This window comes from Argentina anserina, chromosome 1 (assembly GCF_933775445.1).
Source record: "Argentina anserina chromosome 1, drPotAnse1.1, whole genome shotgun sequence".
Classification (NCBI taxonomy): domain Eukaryota; kingdom Viridiplantae; phylum Streptophyta; class Magnoliopsida; order Rosales; family Rosaceae; genus Argentina; species Argentina anserina.
Genome location: NC_065872.1, coordinates 2350733 through 2366767, shown reverse-complemented (window position 1 = coordinate 2366767; position 16035 = coordinate 2350733). Strand labels below are relative to the sequence as shown.

The 16035-nt window shown below is 39.2% G+C and overlaps 3 protein-coding genes across 9 annotated transcripts; all 3 read right to left on the bottom strand.

The window, feature by feature from the left end:
- Positions 1–867: 867 nt before the first annotated feature.
- LOC126804991 (fe-S cluster assembly factor HCF101, chloroplastic) lies at positions 868–6745 on the bottom strand. 2 transcript variants are annotated; one of them, XM_050532078.1, is made up of 16 exons: positions 6522–6745; positions 6293–6436; positions 5822–5964; positions 5685–5735; positions 5182–5337; positions 4826–4969; positions 4598–4740; positions 4065–4134; positions 3785–3880; positions 3481–3570; positions 3317–3370; positions 2972–3095; positions 2611–2735; positions 1745–1867; positions 1154–1234; positions 868–1053 (listed from the first exon to the last, which is right to left on the bottom strand). In XM_050532078.1, the coding sequence occupies exons 1-16, from the start codon at positions 6592–6594 to the stop codon at positions 1048–1050; spliced, it is 1623 nt and encodes a 540-aa protein (XP_050388035.1). In that variant the 5' UTR covers positions 6595–6745; the 3' UTR covers positions 868–1047. The 2 variants fall into 2 exon arrangements, with proteins under 2 accessions (XP_050388035.1, XP_050388043.1); XM_050532086.1 differs by lacking the exons at positions 868–1053; positions 1154–1234 and adding an exon at positions 1262–1501.
- A 187-nt stretch (positions 6746–6932) lies between these two features.
- LOC126804887 (VIN3-like protein 1) lies at positions 6933–11755 on the bottom strand. 6 transcript variants are annotated; one of them, XM_050532051.1, is made up of 7 exons: positions 11650–11749; positions 11007–11048; positions 10199–10250; positions 9239–9872; positions 8528–8835; positions 7268–8434; positions 6933–7151 (listed from the first exon to the last, which is right to left on the bottom strand). In XM_050532051.1, exons 4-7 carry the CDS (start codon positions 9691–9693, stop codon positions 7138–7140), a joined length of 1944 nt encoding a protein of 647 aa, XP_050388008.1. In that variant the 5' UTR covers positions 9694–9872; positions 10199–10250; positions 11007–11048; positions 11650–11749; the 3' UTR covers positions 6933–7137. The 6 variants fall into 6 exon arrangements, with proteins under 6 accessions (XP_050388008.1, XP_050387993.1, XP_050388003.1 ...); XM_050532036.1 differs by lacking the exon at positions 10199–10250 and having other exon boundaries at positions 11650–11751; XM_050532046.1 differs by lacking the exon at positions 10199–10250 and having other exon boundaries at positions 11645–11720.
- Positions 11756–13633: 1878 nt separating this feature from the next.
- Positions 13634–15676, bottom strand: LOC126789554 (uncharacterized). The gene is made up of 2 exons (XM_050515749.1): positions 15190–15676; positions 13634–13918 (listed from the first exon to the last, which is right to left on the bottom strand). The coding sequence occupies exon 1, from the start codon at positions 15667–15669 to the stop codon at positions 15193–15195; it is 477 nt and encodes a 158-aa protein (XP_050371706.1). The 5' UTR covers positions 15670–15676; the 3' UTR covers positions 13634–13918; positions 15190–15192.
- Between the last annotated feature and the right edge of the window lie 359 nt (positions 15677–16035).

Sequence of the window (16035 nt, the reverse complement as noted above, 5' to 3'; positions counted from 1 at the left end):
TTGTATTCAATTGTGATAGATACAAGTACGTGTCTATTTCTCTCATAACTCGATATATCATGCGATAAAATCATGATAGCGTAGAATTATACGTACATGACCCGGTGATAGGGAAGAGAACTGAATACTGTCACAGGCTTAAGCATGCTACATCAACTTACATGTCATCTGCATTTTCGCAAGAACTCCTTTATTGTGGTTTCTATTAAAGCCAAAAGTTGCAAGTATACAAAAAGGTTGCTTGAAAATTGAAAGCAAGTAAAGGCTGCAAAAACAATTGAAAAGAGAGAAGCATGATAGTGAGTGAATGGTGGAGGCAACAAATGCAAAAAGGTCCCATATTGAATACAGTTGAGGAAAGACATTGTAGTTGCTTGTGGGATTCAAATACTAGCGTTTCTGAATTATCATGAAGCAGATAGCCTCATTAATTGGGCGGTTCCTAACTTTGCATAATCTTATTAGCGCAGAAAGGAGCCAGTACGTAAACCCCTAGCCAAGAATGTCAGCTGGTTTGTATTTAGTATTGAGGCTGGTTAGAGATGCATTAAATAGTGGTTTTTCTATGGATTTAAAGATCTCTGTGTTTGATTTGGTGTTTCAAAGTGGTCCATTTTGATCTGTGAATATAAATGATTTTATTTCTGAAGGGCAGTATGAATGACCTGGTTACGAGTGTGAAATGATTTCTCAAACTGACCTGTTGGATAGTATCGATTATGATTTGTTCAGAACTGTACAGCCAGTATGTGTGAAACGAGAAGTGCAAAACAGTGACTTCTTGAATCTTTTGGACAGTAACATGTATGCTGTCTTTGAAGATGAGGGAGTTTAGGATTCTAAGTTTGAAGCTTTAACAAGCCAGGCTGGGGTGACATTTTGAATCATGAAGGCTAAGTGAATCAGACATAGTAAAACTTCTATTACTGGAATGGTGTTATACAAATATCCCTCCAATCAGGAGCATCAGAACTCCAGCCTAAATTTACAGCGTAAACTATCTGTGTATAAGGATTTGACACCCTATTATATTATCACTTGATGCTATTATACCTGCACAACGGGAGAAGAAACGAAAAGTAAGTATGTCACCATTGAAGGCTGCTGATGCAGTTAAAACTTAAAAGGATAAGGAGGAAGAAAGTTATCATGCCTGGGAAGGAATTGGGGGAAGGAATTGATTAAACTCGTCAACTAACCGCTCCATCGTCTGCAACTGATCATATGGTGCGATCTGCGCCAGAATACAGAAATTCATATGACCATCAAACTCTGTCTAGACTATATATCACATTAGGCCAAGTAGGCGATGAGCATATTGGTATGTCATGCATGACTCATTTTATATTATTCAACTATTCAAGTAGGAGATTGTTCATACTTGGTCAAAGAAAAGAATACAAATTAGAAAACCACAGCAGCCATATGAATGGATTGTAGCTGCACTGGTCCGTATGTGCATATGCCAAATCACCAGTCGTAATCAGCCAATTTAAATTATCTACTTTGACAGCAAAAATGAACAAAAACAAAGTCATAATCCAAATCCATCCAATTCAATTATTCGAAACATCCTCTTTTAAACTTTTATGGTATCTGCAAATATGATGAAAGATCACCAGCATTCCTGGCATAATGCTTGACCCTTTCACTTTGTCTAGTATGTCAACAATAAAATAATGCTTGATGCCATTTTTCTGTTAGTTATCCTTATATGACTTGAATCAAACAAAACATGTTTTACCTGGCTAAATCCGTCTGGCCATGTTATTGACACGGCATAATTTCCCATCGGTCGAATTTCTTCAGGTTCAATATCTTCTGGAACATCATTATACTGCAATTTTTGCTCCCCTGTCCACTCATCCTGATTTTGAATAGAGTTAGCCATTCGAAAGTCAATGGATTATACACACAGGTCCAGGGAACTTTAGCCACCAAAAGCAAATTCTAATAAAATGGACACACGGCCTTAGTAGAAAGTAGCATTTTGTTTACTCTGAACCTGGACCACTGAACAGGTCCAGTCTGAAATTTTGCCACATCTCAACTAGTATCTCTTCAACTATTGCAAGGTAGTGTAGTGGATCTTGCCTAGTTGGGTGTGCTCCCCAACCTAGGTTCAATTGACGAAACTGTCAAAAGTGGCCAGGGAGGGGCTGCAATGCCCCCGCCGGAAGACCTCCCCCGGCGGATTTGTCCTTGGGCCTAGGAAGCCTTTGGGATACCGTGACAATCAGTCAAAAAAATAAAACTAGTATCTCTTCAATGTCTTACATGGACAATAATTTCCAACTGTAGATTAATCCTTTAGAAGTTAATTAAAATAAAAGGCTCAGAAAAACAGGTCAAACTTCAACAGCTTGAATCTTCTATCTGCTTTAAAATAAGTTATGCAGTGGTGTAGTGCACTAGTGCTGATGGGAAAATGGAAGAACTTACAGAAACAATACTCTTGAAGGGTCAGTGTCTTAAGTGTAAACATATATATGCATGTCATCTTGCAGCAATGTGTGCTACTCTTTAAAAAAGAAAAAAGAAAAAAGAAAAAAAGAAAAAGAAAAAAAGGAGCACTCTATACGTAGTGCTTCCAATTAAATCTAGTCATACCACACTTTGGGCAGAGCGATCATTCCGTCTCACAGTTGCAGGATGTAGAAAAAACTCTTCAGCTGAATCTGGTACCTTCACTCTTATTGCCTTGATAGATTTATCATAGGTGACTGCTGTTGAGACTACAACAGCAAAAAACATTTTATATTTTCAGAAAGAGACCATTTCGGTAGAAGAATTAAGAAAATTGAGCATGCAAGAGTTTGAAGTGTGGGAAAAACACTATTGAAATTAGAACTTTATTTGGAGATACTACTACTTCTATAGTTCAATACATAGTTTTTCTCTTACATATACTGGGATAATATACCAGAAAATTGTTAACCCGAAGAGGTACTGCATGTCTAAGATAGCATACCTTGTTGGCGAATCTTAGCACACTGTTGCACAACACATATTCCAAGCTCTTGAAATGTCTTAGAAACTTCACCTAGAGGATCAGCTACCACTTCAGGTACTCCACTATCTCCCGAAGCAGATAGCTGGAAAATAAATGTAATCAAAATGTCACAGAGCTTCTGCTGGTAGCAGATAGGCCATATTGATAAACATATTATTCGAAACAACTTATGATGGTTGCTTTGAAACAAAAAAAAATTGAACTGTATAAAACATGTTTGGCCTTGTTGTCACCCAAGCTAGTCTCAAATATGCATTAGAGCATATCCAAATGATAAGTGAACAGAACAAACATAGGACTTACAGTTGGTCGAATGGGAAATTCAAATAGATTTGGGATACCAAATTGCTTTACAACCTGCAAACATATGAATCATACTATATCAAATACTACAATGCATGAACTGCAATACTTGGATTGGTTAAGATGATCTATGCAGCAAGAAAGTAAATTATATAAGCACATACCTCTGAGCCTGAGCCTTTACCAAATGGGTAATGACGCTTCCCATCGGCATCAAAATGGCTCATATTCTCAACTACAGCAACACATGGTACCTAAATAGATAAAAATGACAACAAGAATGTGTTAGATGAGAAACCTTATATAAACTCTGCATAAACATGATTGAGTAAACTTTCCATTACAGGTAAAGAAACTAATCACAAGTTTGCGAGTTTTGAACAATGTTAATGTTCTATTATATCCCTCAACCGATTAATAATTTAATACATAGTGGAATGGATGCTTGTGTGGCCAATATACACTTACCTTCAGCTTTGAAAACATGCGAACTCCTTTTGCGACATCAATAAACGCTAGCTTTTGTGGGGTAGTAACGATAACGGCAGCAGTCAATGGAACTACCTGAAAATCCAAAACTTTGTCCAAATCAAACGTAGATATATTAAATAGGAAATATTTGGAGAGAATATCCACAAATAACAGGCTAGTTATGGAAATTATAGATGATTACACAAATACAAGGGAGAATGCATAATTTGATTGATGAAATTATCTGGATCTGGACAATATGGAAAGAAAGCAGGACCTGGCACAAAGTAAGCTGAATATCACCAGTTCCAGGAGGCATGTCAACAACAAGGTAATCCAGTTCTCCCCTACATAATAAAATGAACGCAATTAGGCAGTGAACAGCATAAGTACCATCCTATAGCACTGAATTATGTAGGACCCTAGAACTTGAATCTTCTAAATTGAATAATTGAGATTCATTAGAGGAAACAGATTGAGATGGAAGGTTCATTTACATAAGCTTCACAGGAATTTCACTGGCGATTATTGACATTAGACCAACCGTAAGATGTAATTTGTTCAGTTGATTATAATCGACAGTATTTCAGTATTTAACAAATCTGACTGACCATATATTATTTTCTTAAAGCTTCCTTCTCAAGTGAATCAAAACAAATAGTTATAGTAATGGTCATGCTAATAAATCCATTGAAATGGGTAAGGAGCCACCCTAATGGCCATAATTTTGTTGTAATACAGTATCTAGTTCATGGAATGGCAAAATAATCAAATGAATTCGCATAACTTATTTTTGAAGGCATGTCATACCACTCTGTTGTAGTTAGAAGCTGGTCAATGACCCCAGAGACCATTGGGCCTCTCATTATTGCACGACCTTGTCCAGCAAATCCAAAAGACACCAATTTCACCCCCAAGTAGTCAGTAGGAATAATGGTTCTCTTCTCTGGGTTCTAAAGGAAACTATCAGTGTTAAAACTCAGAATTGCAGAACTTGATAAAATGTGATAAAATTCTATTAAGAAACTATTACATTACCATTACTAGTAATCGGTTTTCAGGGGAGACCATCGTTGGTAAACTAGGACCATAGACGTCAGCATCAAATATTCCAACTCTAGCACCCATACCAGCCAATGTATATGCCAAATTTACAGCTACTGTTGATTTACCCACGCCTCCCTACTCATATTTTCACAATCAAGATCAATAGCGCATAATTAGATGTCTCATTCTTTAACAGGTAATCAAATGGAAAGAGATATGCCAACATCAGAAATGTTAAAACAATCAATCAAACCCTAAAATAATGAACTGAAACCATGAAGATTCAGCATGTCGCTCAAAAGGAAAATGCCAGCTAAGGGAGCACCAGATGAAAATGGAAAGTTTACCTTGCAACTAGAAACTGCCACAATATTTGAAATTGTCTGTAAGCCTGCTGGAAGTTGCCCGGCATACAGGGGTTTTGCAGGTTGTGCTGACATAGTCACATTAACAATCTTGACCCAAGGAAGCTCATTCACCACCTCATTTGCCTTTTGCTCAAACTATAATGCAAAATGAAGCTTATTGTTATTTCAGTGTTTGTAAATCCTTATCGTTAAGTTCATTGGACTCCAACCATCTACTACTCCATTTATTGTAAGTAGAAGCATACTAAAAGTCAAGATTGTTCTCATCAATGACAGAAGGTGAAAATCAAGCAGCTAATATTAGCAGTTGCATCTTTTCATTAGATATAATTTATTCAACAGACAGGAAAGTAATCAAAGAACAAAATTGAGAAATTTTCACATGTACAGTAAGCATTTATAAAGTTCACTTATTATTCAAAAGTCTACCATATCAATCATATGCAAATGCTTGATAAAACAATGGTGTTTGTATCAATTACCATGTCTTTTACTGGACATGCTGGTGTAGTGAGCTCTAACCGAAATGAAACCTGAGATGAAAAATCAATATATTCTGGTAAGGACACTTCGTTATATGCCTGTCATTGAAAATCTTCACATACACGCTCTAAATGACCTCTCCCAAAGCCACATTGATTTGCAGGTCTTTCACAAATCCACACGACACGATGTCTGTCCCAAAGTCTGGATCAATGATTTGAGACAATGCCTTCAGTACATCACTCTCAGCTACCTCATTCGATACTGCAGTGGCGCCAGCTACATTTGACAAGAAGCAATATAATTTTATTCTAATTACTACAAAATCATTGAAAGATAAGTATATCCAAACTCAATTTTAATATTGTGGAGTAATTGAAGCATCTGATTGCTAAAGAAATTGCAATATATGCTGCCCAAGTTCCAATCTTGAATGCGAACAAATTATACTTCTTTTGTAGAAGTAGTTTAGTTCTTCAATCAAAGACAGGCAATGGGTTCTTTCATAAGCACATTAAAGACTCTTGTTAGAGTGAATTACGCAATTCTGGAAACTGGGTCAAGTCCTTAAGTAGTTAAAGCAGCTGGGTTTGCTCAGAAGCTTTACCTTCCAAAGAAGCAGCTTTAGTAGTGCAGGAGCTCAACGCAGAGCCTCTACGTGATACCCATTTAGACCTTTCTACTCTTTCTTGCTGAAGAGAACAAAATATAGACGGCGATGATACCAGAGGTTTCTCATATATAGCTACTCCTACAAGTACAAGGAACCAGAACACACAACAGAGTCAGTGAGTGTCGAAAAGCAGAAGTAACCCATAGATGGAGATAATTATCACCTGCTGCTTCTGCATGAGTTTTTAGGGTTTGAAATGAGAGGTATGGTGAAGCAGGAAGGTGAAGAAGTTGCATATTTTTTGAGAGGGAAAAGGATGTGAGAAATGAGAGGTGACTAAGAAGCAGGAAGTGATTAGTAGCCTCTGTCAAGTTTGAAGTTTGAACCTCATGTTACTACTTTCATTGCGTCATGCCAGATATCTGTGATGTAATCTCATTCAGATTTCAGAATCCAATCCCTTTAGCCTTTTATGATGACGTTTCGACTAAACGACCCGCCGTTTATTCATCAATAATGTTCCCAATAAACCATATATAGTAGTAACTAGTTGAAGATATGAATCTATCACTACAATTATGAAAATTTCATGATAAATATCAGGTGCTCTTCTTTGAATTTATGAAAGCAATGATAACGGTGAGTGTGGAAATATTTCCAAATTCCAAAGATTAAATTCTACAGCTTGAATAACTAGGATAACATCGGGAATGACAAATGCGTCGTACGGCCAGAAACGTTGCCTCCAAAAGGCCTTCTTCCCGTCTTGTCAATCAGTGACTGAAGTCTTAGACGGACGAATCTTGTCCGTGATATAATTACATCGCTTGTGACAGCGACTAAGAAAAAATGCCTGTACAAAAGACGGCAAAATCAATCAGGCCATTTACCAATTTTTAGTTATGGAAATATAAACGCAATGTGAAGCATATCAGCATGCCTCCCCGTTATTTTAATGTCAGAGCTTACTGCAGAATCCGTCACGTTGTCTCTTGCGGGATATGATGTCTGAAAAGGAGTCAACTAACTGTCCTGCCAAGCTGCTAGGATCATCAATCATAGTTTGAATAAAGGTGTTGACCACCCTGCGCTCTTGCTCAGTTGATCTCAAACTGAACCATGTTAGTAACTTCAATCTGAATTCCTCTGTAAGGTGACCCTCGCATTCCAGCCACCTGATTATTTTCACACAGTACTCAAAGTTCTCGTCCAAGCAACTAGAACCATTTTGCAATGGTGGCCCATTTATCAGTGTGCTGTCACAATCATGGGTCTCTTCATTTGCATTTCCTTTCCTCTTCCTGCACATTTCTGCCCGGGAATCAACAGCAGGGACATCTCCAGTAATCCCACGAGTCCAGGTCTGTGAATCACCACTGCCATGTGATCTTGCTATGCCATTCTTAACCATGTCATGAGAGGCAGCATCATCATCTGCCTCCACAGTCTGCTGCAGAGTGCATCCATTATCTTCATCTCTGGAGGACTCAAAGGGCGGGGTTAGCTCTTCATTCAGATCGGGCATTGAAAGAACATTCAAGTCAAGCCCGCGTGGAACAGAAGGCAACTCTTCTTGTAAAGTTTCAGTTTTTATCTGGTTGCTTGGTCCACAACATTTTTCTTTGTTGGCACTACAAAAGCTCTCTAAGGAGCCTTTTTGTTGAGCCTGAGCCAGACGAAGTATATTTCCAAGATCACGAACTTTAAATTCGGAAGAAGGCACAACTGCTGTTGTAGTTTCAAAGTCCCTGGCACTAGAATTTGCCTCAATGATGGAATTCTCTTTCTTATGATTCCGGCAGACTGGTGACTCCAAGTTTTTATGAATTATTTCCACACTCTTGGTGAAACACTTAGCCTCAGAGTGACCCAAGTCACCAGTCTCAGTATATGATAATATTCTGAAGGTATACTCTGTGCAAGGCTGCAGATTGGAGATCAAAATTCTTCTCTGAGATCTTGGAAAGGTACAAGTAGGCTCTTTTGTGTGTGACTCTTCTCTGCTCTTGTAATACCAGAGCTTGTAGCCCTTGATGTCATTGGATGACGCATTAGACAGTTCGATCAATATGATCACAACAGATGAAGGTGTTACCTCCTCAAAGAGAAACTTGCAGGCAGCTGGAAGTGAACCCTCTGCAATGGAATGAAAAGAAACAGAAGCAACATTCAGGTTTTCCATGCGTGATGATGATCAAAGAGCAAGTTAATAGGGGAACAGTTTCCTACCTCTGTTTGGATCTGCATCAGAAACATTGGCCAACCATTCATCGGCTTTCTCAATTGCAAGGCAGCAGAGTTTCAGCACATCACCAGCGATAGATAGTCTGCTGACTATCCCCCGTACCATTGTTCCAGAATCTCCATTAATTGGACCCAGCTCTTTCTTGAGTTTAGTTTTAGCTTCCTTCACAATATCATGGAGTTCTTTAAACCTTGAAGTCCCGTCCAGAAGCTTATAACTCAAGCATATCCTGTCCCAAAGTACATCAACACGACGAGCATCCTTTGCTACCAGTAGCTGCTTCTTCCAAATTCTGTCAGTATTGATAGAATCAAATCAGTTCATCAGCCGGAGTCTAGAACCTATTAGCAAAACACAGCATGTATCTATAGCTGCTGCTTTTTCATGTTATTTTTGTTAATGTATAATAGTAACTATGTTTGCAAAGGTAGCTCTCTAGAGGGGGGGGAATGGTTCTTTTCTATAAAAATTCCAAATTAACAATGACATTATCAGATTATTAACACTACAAACACGAGCAAAGTGTAACTCGAAAAAAGTTTAGTGAATCAGGAAAGAAAAAGACATGATCTTTCAAATTGGCAGTGATTTGACATGCCTGACTGTAGCACAACTCTGCTGAATAACTAATCAACTTCATAACTTATCAAAGTAAGGACTTCTTCTTTAACCACATATGCAAGAGAATTACTTACCCAAGTATCCCAGAAACTTTACCACATGAAGCACAACAATAACTACCATCTAGCTGCATCAACTGCCCAAGATCAACAACTCCCACCTTTTCACGTCGAAGTGCGCAATCAATATGACAAGATAACCCACAGGAGTCTCCCTCACCAGATTCAGATGTACATACTAACCAAAGACTTGGGTCCTTGTTGTCATCAAACAGGTGACAAATACAGCAGGAACATCTCTTGCAGAATGTGTTGTCTATGGATAGAACAGCTCTACAAGCAGAGTTTTTACAGATCCATGTGTTCGAATATCCAAAATCTGGAGACTGCTCAGAAGCTGGTGAGAGTCGGATGGGATTTTCCCCCTTTCTGGATTGCTTTTTATGAATATGATTATTTGGAGTAGAAGAAGCTTTTTTCGACTCCTGCTTCTTATGTGTCTTGTTAGTAGTCTTTAACAGTTCGGCCATCTTGTTTTTTGAGGAAGATGAATTTTTCTTGCCCTTGTCAATGCATGCCCGATGTTCCTTTTTGGGACCAGATTTCAGAAACTGTTCAAGGAGCTCTGGTGTTCTAGAAGCATCATCTGAATGCCCATTCTTCTCAGGAGTGCTTTGCACACTGGAAGAGAGGCTTTGAGCTCCAGAAGCTGGAAAAAGGAAAAGAAAATTAAGAAGTGAAGGAACAGATATTTAAGCACCATCATAATAGAAGTCTACAACTTAGTAATTGGAAAGGCAGAAAAACTTTAACAATCCTTGTAAGAAACTTAAAATATGTTTTATAATAAAAGAGACGAAGTGGGGCAATTCATTTTAATGTTGAGGCGCAACCCAATCACATTCTGCTTTATTCTGCATATAAACTAGAAACTTTTCGTGTGAACATTCCAATGGTCTAAACTACTGCATGCTTTTATATTTCTAATAAGATCTAACAACCTACATCTAAGGGCTTGCCACATTCTTTTCTTACCTTCCTAAACAATTTACTCAACAACCTATCAGCTGCACTTCCATGATTCCATCTACAATAACATAAGTCAAAATTATATATATCTTGTCTGAACATCTAGTCCCACTTCACAGGGGTAGACTCTACGCTTCTATCTGAAAAGTCCAACCTGGACCTGTTCTTCCTCGGGAATTCTTACGCACGAAAGCAAGAAAGACGGAAAATATTCAACAGGCATGCTTTTCAGGTTGTCAGATCTACAACATACCACAAGATATGAACATTTTCAAAATGAATTTTGTCGATTGTCAAATCCTTATGGCAGCCTGCTACAAATTTTCTTTCACAAACTACCTCACTCAGGAGAAATTGGACTTAAAACAATTTTCTAGTAATATTTGTTCTGCATACCTAAAATCCTATGACCTACCAGGTATTCAACAAACCAAGTACGGTAAAGGCTTTTCAAGGAGAATAACAAAAATCTTCTCTTTTAAATAGTAAGGCTATCCAACATTCCAGATGCAATCCTTCATGATTTCAAAAACAAGAAGAAAGCTTTGCATCTGGCTAGAAAACGAAACAAAATCTTCGTCCAGACTGTCCGGCCACTCAAGGATTACTTGACATAGTATCGTCGGTAGAACAAACATAACACATCCTTTAACCACCTCAGAAGATTACCGATCATTTATTGACAAAGTTAACTCTCTTCTACTATCTATTGATGAGATCTCAGCTCTACATATAATCTCACTCATGACACCAAACATCCATCAACAAAAAAAAGAAAGCAAACACATACACGAAAGATAATAAATGATCGAACCTTTAGCTAGAAATGTATCTTCAGAATCCATACCACACCTCCCTGAAAACAATCAATCCGTATCATAAAAACCTTTACACTATAAAAAATCACACACACACATCAATTCATCCAACCACACTACTACTACATTCGGCGTAATGTACTTCATAAAACCTCATCTAAACAATCAATATCACCACAAACAGTAACAAAAATTAACCTCAGATTCCACACAATACCAAATCACACAGAAATTTCCGATTTCCTGATACTAAACAAAGGTCCACATCAAGGCCATGCAATTACGAAACTAAGCATATTCAAGAAAGCCGAAAATTCTCAAAACTAAAAGAAACAAAATTCACTAAAGCAAGCTGACCACATTGTAAATTATCCACCGGCGAAGAAATCAAGGAGCTAAAATTATCAGGCGATTTCGACGGCGATGATTTTCCGATACGAAATATCAGAGTGATTGTGTGGTGGGAATTGCGGTGAGGAAAAAGCAGCTGGGAGGTGAAGCGCTTTGGGAGAAAGCGAAAGCGGAAAAACGGATCTGCGGGTGAAGAAGACTTTGGCGCAAAAAACAAAAACAAAAAAAAAAGTTTGACGATAAAGATGAGGAGGAAGACGACGAGGTGGAATCAGAGACGTACTTTACCAGCTGAAAACAATGACGAACGAAGGCGCTAGGGTTTTTGGCGCCTTGAAGAAGACGAAGAATTTGGCCTGAGAGCTCAGAATCAGAGAGAGAGAGAGAGAGAGAGAGAAGGTTGTACGAGTCGTTCACGTTTTGGGAGGAGAGAGAGGTGAGGGGAGGGTGGGGGAGAGCGCGGGTGAGGCGCGTGGGGGGAGCGCGTCCAGTTGGGAAAAGCAGTTGGGGGTCTCTGCCGCGCGCAGTAAAAAAAAGTACAAAGAGCACTGACCCCGCGATGTGATTCGTCTGTGGCGGCCACACGCGGTTTCGCGGGCGCGTGTAACAGAAATCAAAGGTGGATTGTTTAGCTATTTAATTTCCCCGACTCTTTTTTTTAATCAATTTCCGTCATCACGTTTAATACGTACTAGTGTCCTAATCAAGCTTGAAAATACGTGAGAATCGATATTCATCACGGAGATGAAAAGAGGTTTTACAATCTCCGACAATAACACAGAGAGTATTTCATGGATTTATTCTCTTTACAATGTTGCGTGATGATCCGAAACATTTGAATATTTCTCCAATAGTTTCAATACAGAAATTGAACCAACTGTAAAGTCTTGATGAGAAATTGAACCGTTGGATCATATTAAGGACTAGGTCGACACGTTTAGGGCCGTTGACGGGGAATCGTATTCGTAGTTTTAAATTGGCCGGAGACTCGAGTGAGAATCAAAGGCATGACTAATTGAGCTCAATCAAGCCAGAGTAACACGTGTCGGAAGAATCTTAGAGGTAGTGAAAATAGAGGGTACACGTCAACACATGGTATGAGCCCTTTTTATGACTGGTGCAGAGACGTTATAGTATCTTGTGCTTTTTACAAGTGTACAAAACAAATGCACAGCGTGCATTGCCCTTGGAGTCTAGTCGTTGAGTGATGGGGGGTGGTGGTGTAGAGGTGACAAGTCTGTGTATGGAGAATTTAGGGTTGGTTGCGACAAATATGGCGAATTGAAGGGAAATGTAATGGGGGATGTGATGAGGTTCCATATCTCTGTGTCTCTCTACTTCTGTTCATGTCATCTACCCCACTTCACTGCCGATCAAGGATCGAGCGTGGAGACTTTCGGGGTCTTTGATTAGGATATCGGGTGAGAAAAGTACAACGATATAAAGAAATGTTGAAAACGCGTACTTAAATCGTTCGTTAAAAGTGTCGTTTTAGTTGTGAGGAAATCTAGTTATTAACAATCTTCGGACTCTTAATTTAATGTTATATGAAAAGCCCCCGTTAACCTTAAAAAGAAAAGAAAAAATTGGATGCTGTCCAATTTGCTGCTGTGGAAGAAAAGTCTTGATTAGGTCATAATCTCCATTGCCAATTTCTTACAGTGACAGAGCTGATTGCGTTGCATATGGCAAAGAAAGATAAGGTCCCCAACACCACGCCACCATTCATTCATGGACAATAGACCTCCAAAAACAAGAGCTAGCTAGCTAGCTACCCATGGACCATAAGCAGAGGAACATTATTTGAAGAAAGGACTGAATCATATTATTGATCTGGTCACACACACCTAGAGTAGACCAAAAGTCATAACTTGGCATATGGAAACCCCCAAAGCACCCTCGACGAAAGAACTTCTATATTGGGGGCTTCTGCAACAATGGCCGCAGGTGGTGGATAACATATCAAAACAGTGAAAGAAGTAACTGCTAAACATGGTGTCAGGCAAGGACAACAGCCTAAAATGATGAACTGTGTATGTAATCACGCCAAAAGCAAAAGCTAATTGATGCAGCTTCCCTCCCCACCAAACCCTAATAAAAGTGGCACGAAGTTTCCCCAGCTGCATTACCTTGGCAGTTGGGTAATCACTTTCAGTGTACCCCGGAGTGTGAAGATCACAGTGATTGAATTTATTATCACGATTGCCTCAGAGTACAGATTTACAACCAGACGCAACAGATACCACAAATTTGAGCACGAACAAGATCTTAATACTGTAAGATCAATAAAGGCAATAATGCATGAAATTGATATCTCAAATGGTTTCATTGTGAACAACTAATTACCATCTTACCATCAAATGGTTACAACACTAAAAGTAGTGAAATATATACATATAAGATAGAGCGGCTAGGATGCCGTTACTGCCCTCGTACAGTTCTGAGATCATATGAATGCTTGAAATCCACCTTTGCTTAAGTAGCACTAGCCTCGTATTTGACAACTGGACATCGTACATAGTCTAATTTATGGAGGGCGGAGCCAAGTAGAAGAACCCTGCAAATGTGGGAAAATCAAAACAAAGTTGGCATCAATCTAGTTGATAAATTCAAGACACATGGTTATCACCACACAAAGTTCAGAATCTAAGGATGTGATTGATACTTGGGGTTGAACTGCTTGATGAATAAAAGACGGGAATAAAAAGGATTTGTCAATGTCTCCACAGTTTAAAGAAGATAGCTTTAAGGCAAAGCAAAGAAAATTCAATGCGTGATGCATAATATATCATATCTATCCACTAGATGTTCTCTAGCAAGTAGATTTTAGCTGTGGTAACAATTCTCTTTCAACTCAGGTTATATTATGAAAGTTCTCTCATAAGTTCTTGGTTGACTAGGAAACAAAAAACAATCAGTTATGTTCAGTTTTCACAAATCATATGAATCTGACTTCCATGTCTAGCATATAACAATATGCAACATGCAAAGTCTCAGGTAGCATTCAGCTCCTACCAACTGGAATCTTTAAACAATAGCTATGTGTATATGCTAACCACCCTTCAAACCTTAATGACTGAACAAATTAAACTGTCACCTCCATATGACCGGCCTTATCAGGTAGACTATTGTTTTACATTTTAAAACAAGATTGAGGCAGATATCTGTGTCCAATGCTGCCATAAGGCCATGACAGCCATGCTTATCCAGAAAGTCGACATTCACCTAGGCAATTACACTAAAGATTTCCAATCACACTGATTGAGTGGCAGTGACTCGATACCCATTTATTCCAACAGATAACTCTGCACTACGCTAAGCACAACACAATTTACTATCAGAAGTGCTCAAATTCTATGCTGACACTAATCACAACATAGAATTCATAAATGAGAACCACACAATTTGACTGCTTAAAGGTTTCAAAAATTCACCATAATTCGATACCAGACCAACCACTCACTAGATTCCACAACAAACACCATAGACTACTACACTCCTCGCAAAATGTCTAACATTCTTATAGATTAGCATCTTAGCCGATTAAACAAAGGCATTGCCACGAAAATCACCATACTAATAATCACCATCCAGATTCTGAAATCTCATGAATATAATATTCTTATATTCATAGCCAATGCCTAAATTCGATTGCTTTAGTTCAAAGAAACTAACAAAACAGCTCAATTTGATTAACAATCTCACAATTCAGTATACATCACTATCATTCTAAGAACTCAAAAGAACTAACAGTACAAACTGAAACTTCAATCACTATAATCCAATCCGAAACCCTAATTTAAACCCTAAACAGTTACAAATTCGAACCTGCTAAGAAGAGGAGTGGCGGCGGCGGCCCTCGCAGGCCGGACTGTCATTGAAGTTCTTGGACGGGTACTTCGCCGAGACCATGCCGACCTCGAACACCAGATTCTCGCCGCTGGACCTGATTCCGGTGATCGACCACCACTGGTAGAACGCCCTTACGCTGATGCCGTTGATCTCGGCGATCCGGCCGTGGTTGATTTTGCCGGTGACTTTCTTGGAATACGTGGCGAGGTAGTTGTCCGGCGGGAGCGTGATCTTGCACGCGTCGCCGAAGTCGACGACGAAGTCGCCGGAGACGGGGTTGACGGTGTAGTTCTTGACCGCGGAAGGGAGGAGCCCGATGGGGAAGCCGTAGCGGGTCAGCTCGATGTGGGCCAGCGATGGGGTCCGGGTCGGGTTTGGGGTTTTCGGGTCGGCGGTTTGGGAGGAGAGAGAAACGAGGAGGATGAGGGCGAAGAAGACGAGGAGATATTTCGTCATTGTGTTTTTGAAATTGTATGAAGATGAAGATGAAGTTCGGTCTTTTATATCAACAGCGCGTTGTTTTTTACGGCACTCGCGGTTAGAACTAAAAAGGGGTATAACTGTCTTTTTCAACGTTTCCGAGCGTTTCTCTTTGTTTACGGTATGAAAATCTCTGTTACTTGTTGGAACTGCTTTAAAAATCTCAGATAAGCATTGAATATGATCGGACTATATGGTGAAAAGACAATTTTACTCCTACCTTGAAATTATCTCTCCGTGGGAAACAAGTGCTCGCGGTTAGAACTAGGAGGAGTATAATTATCTTTTTCAACACATTCATAGCGTTTTCAATCACTTGTGACTCGTATTCGGCTATCTCCG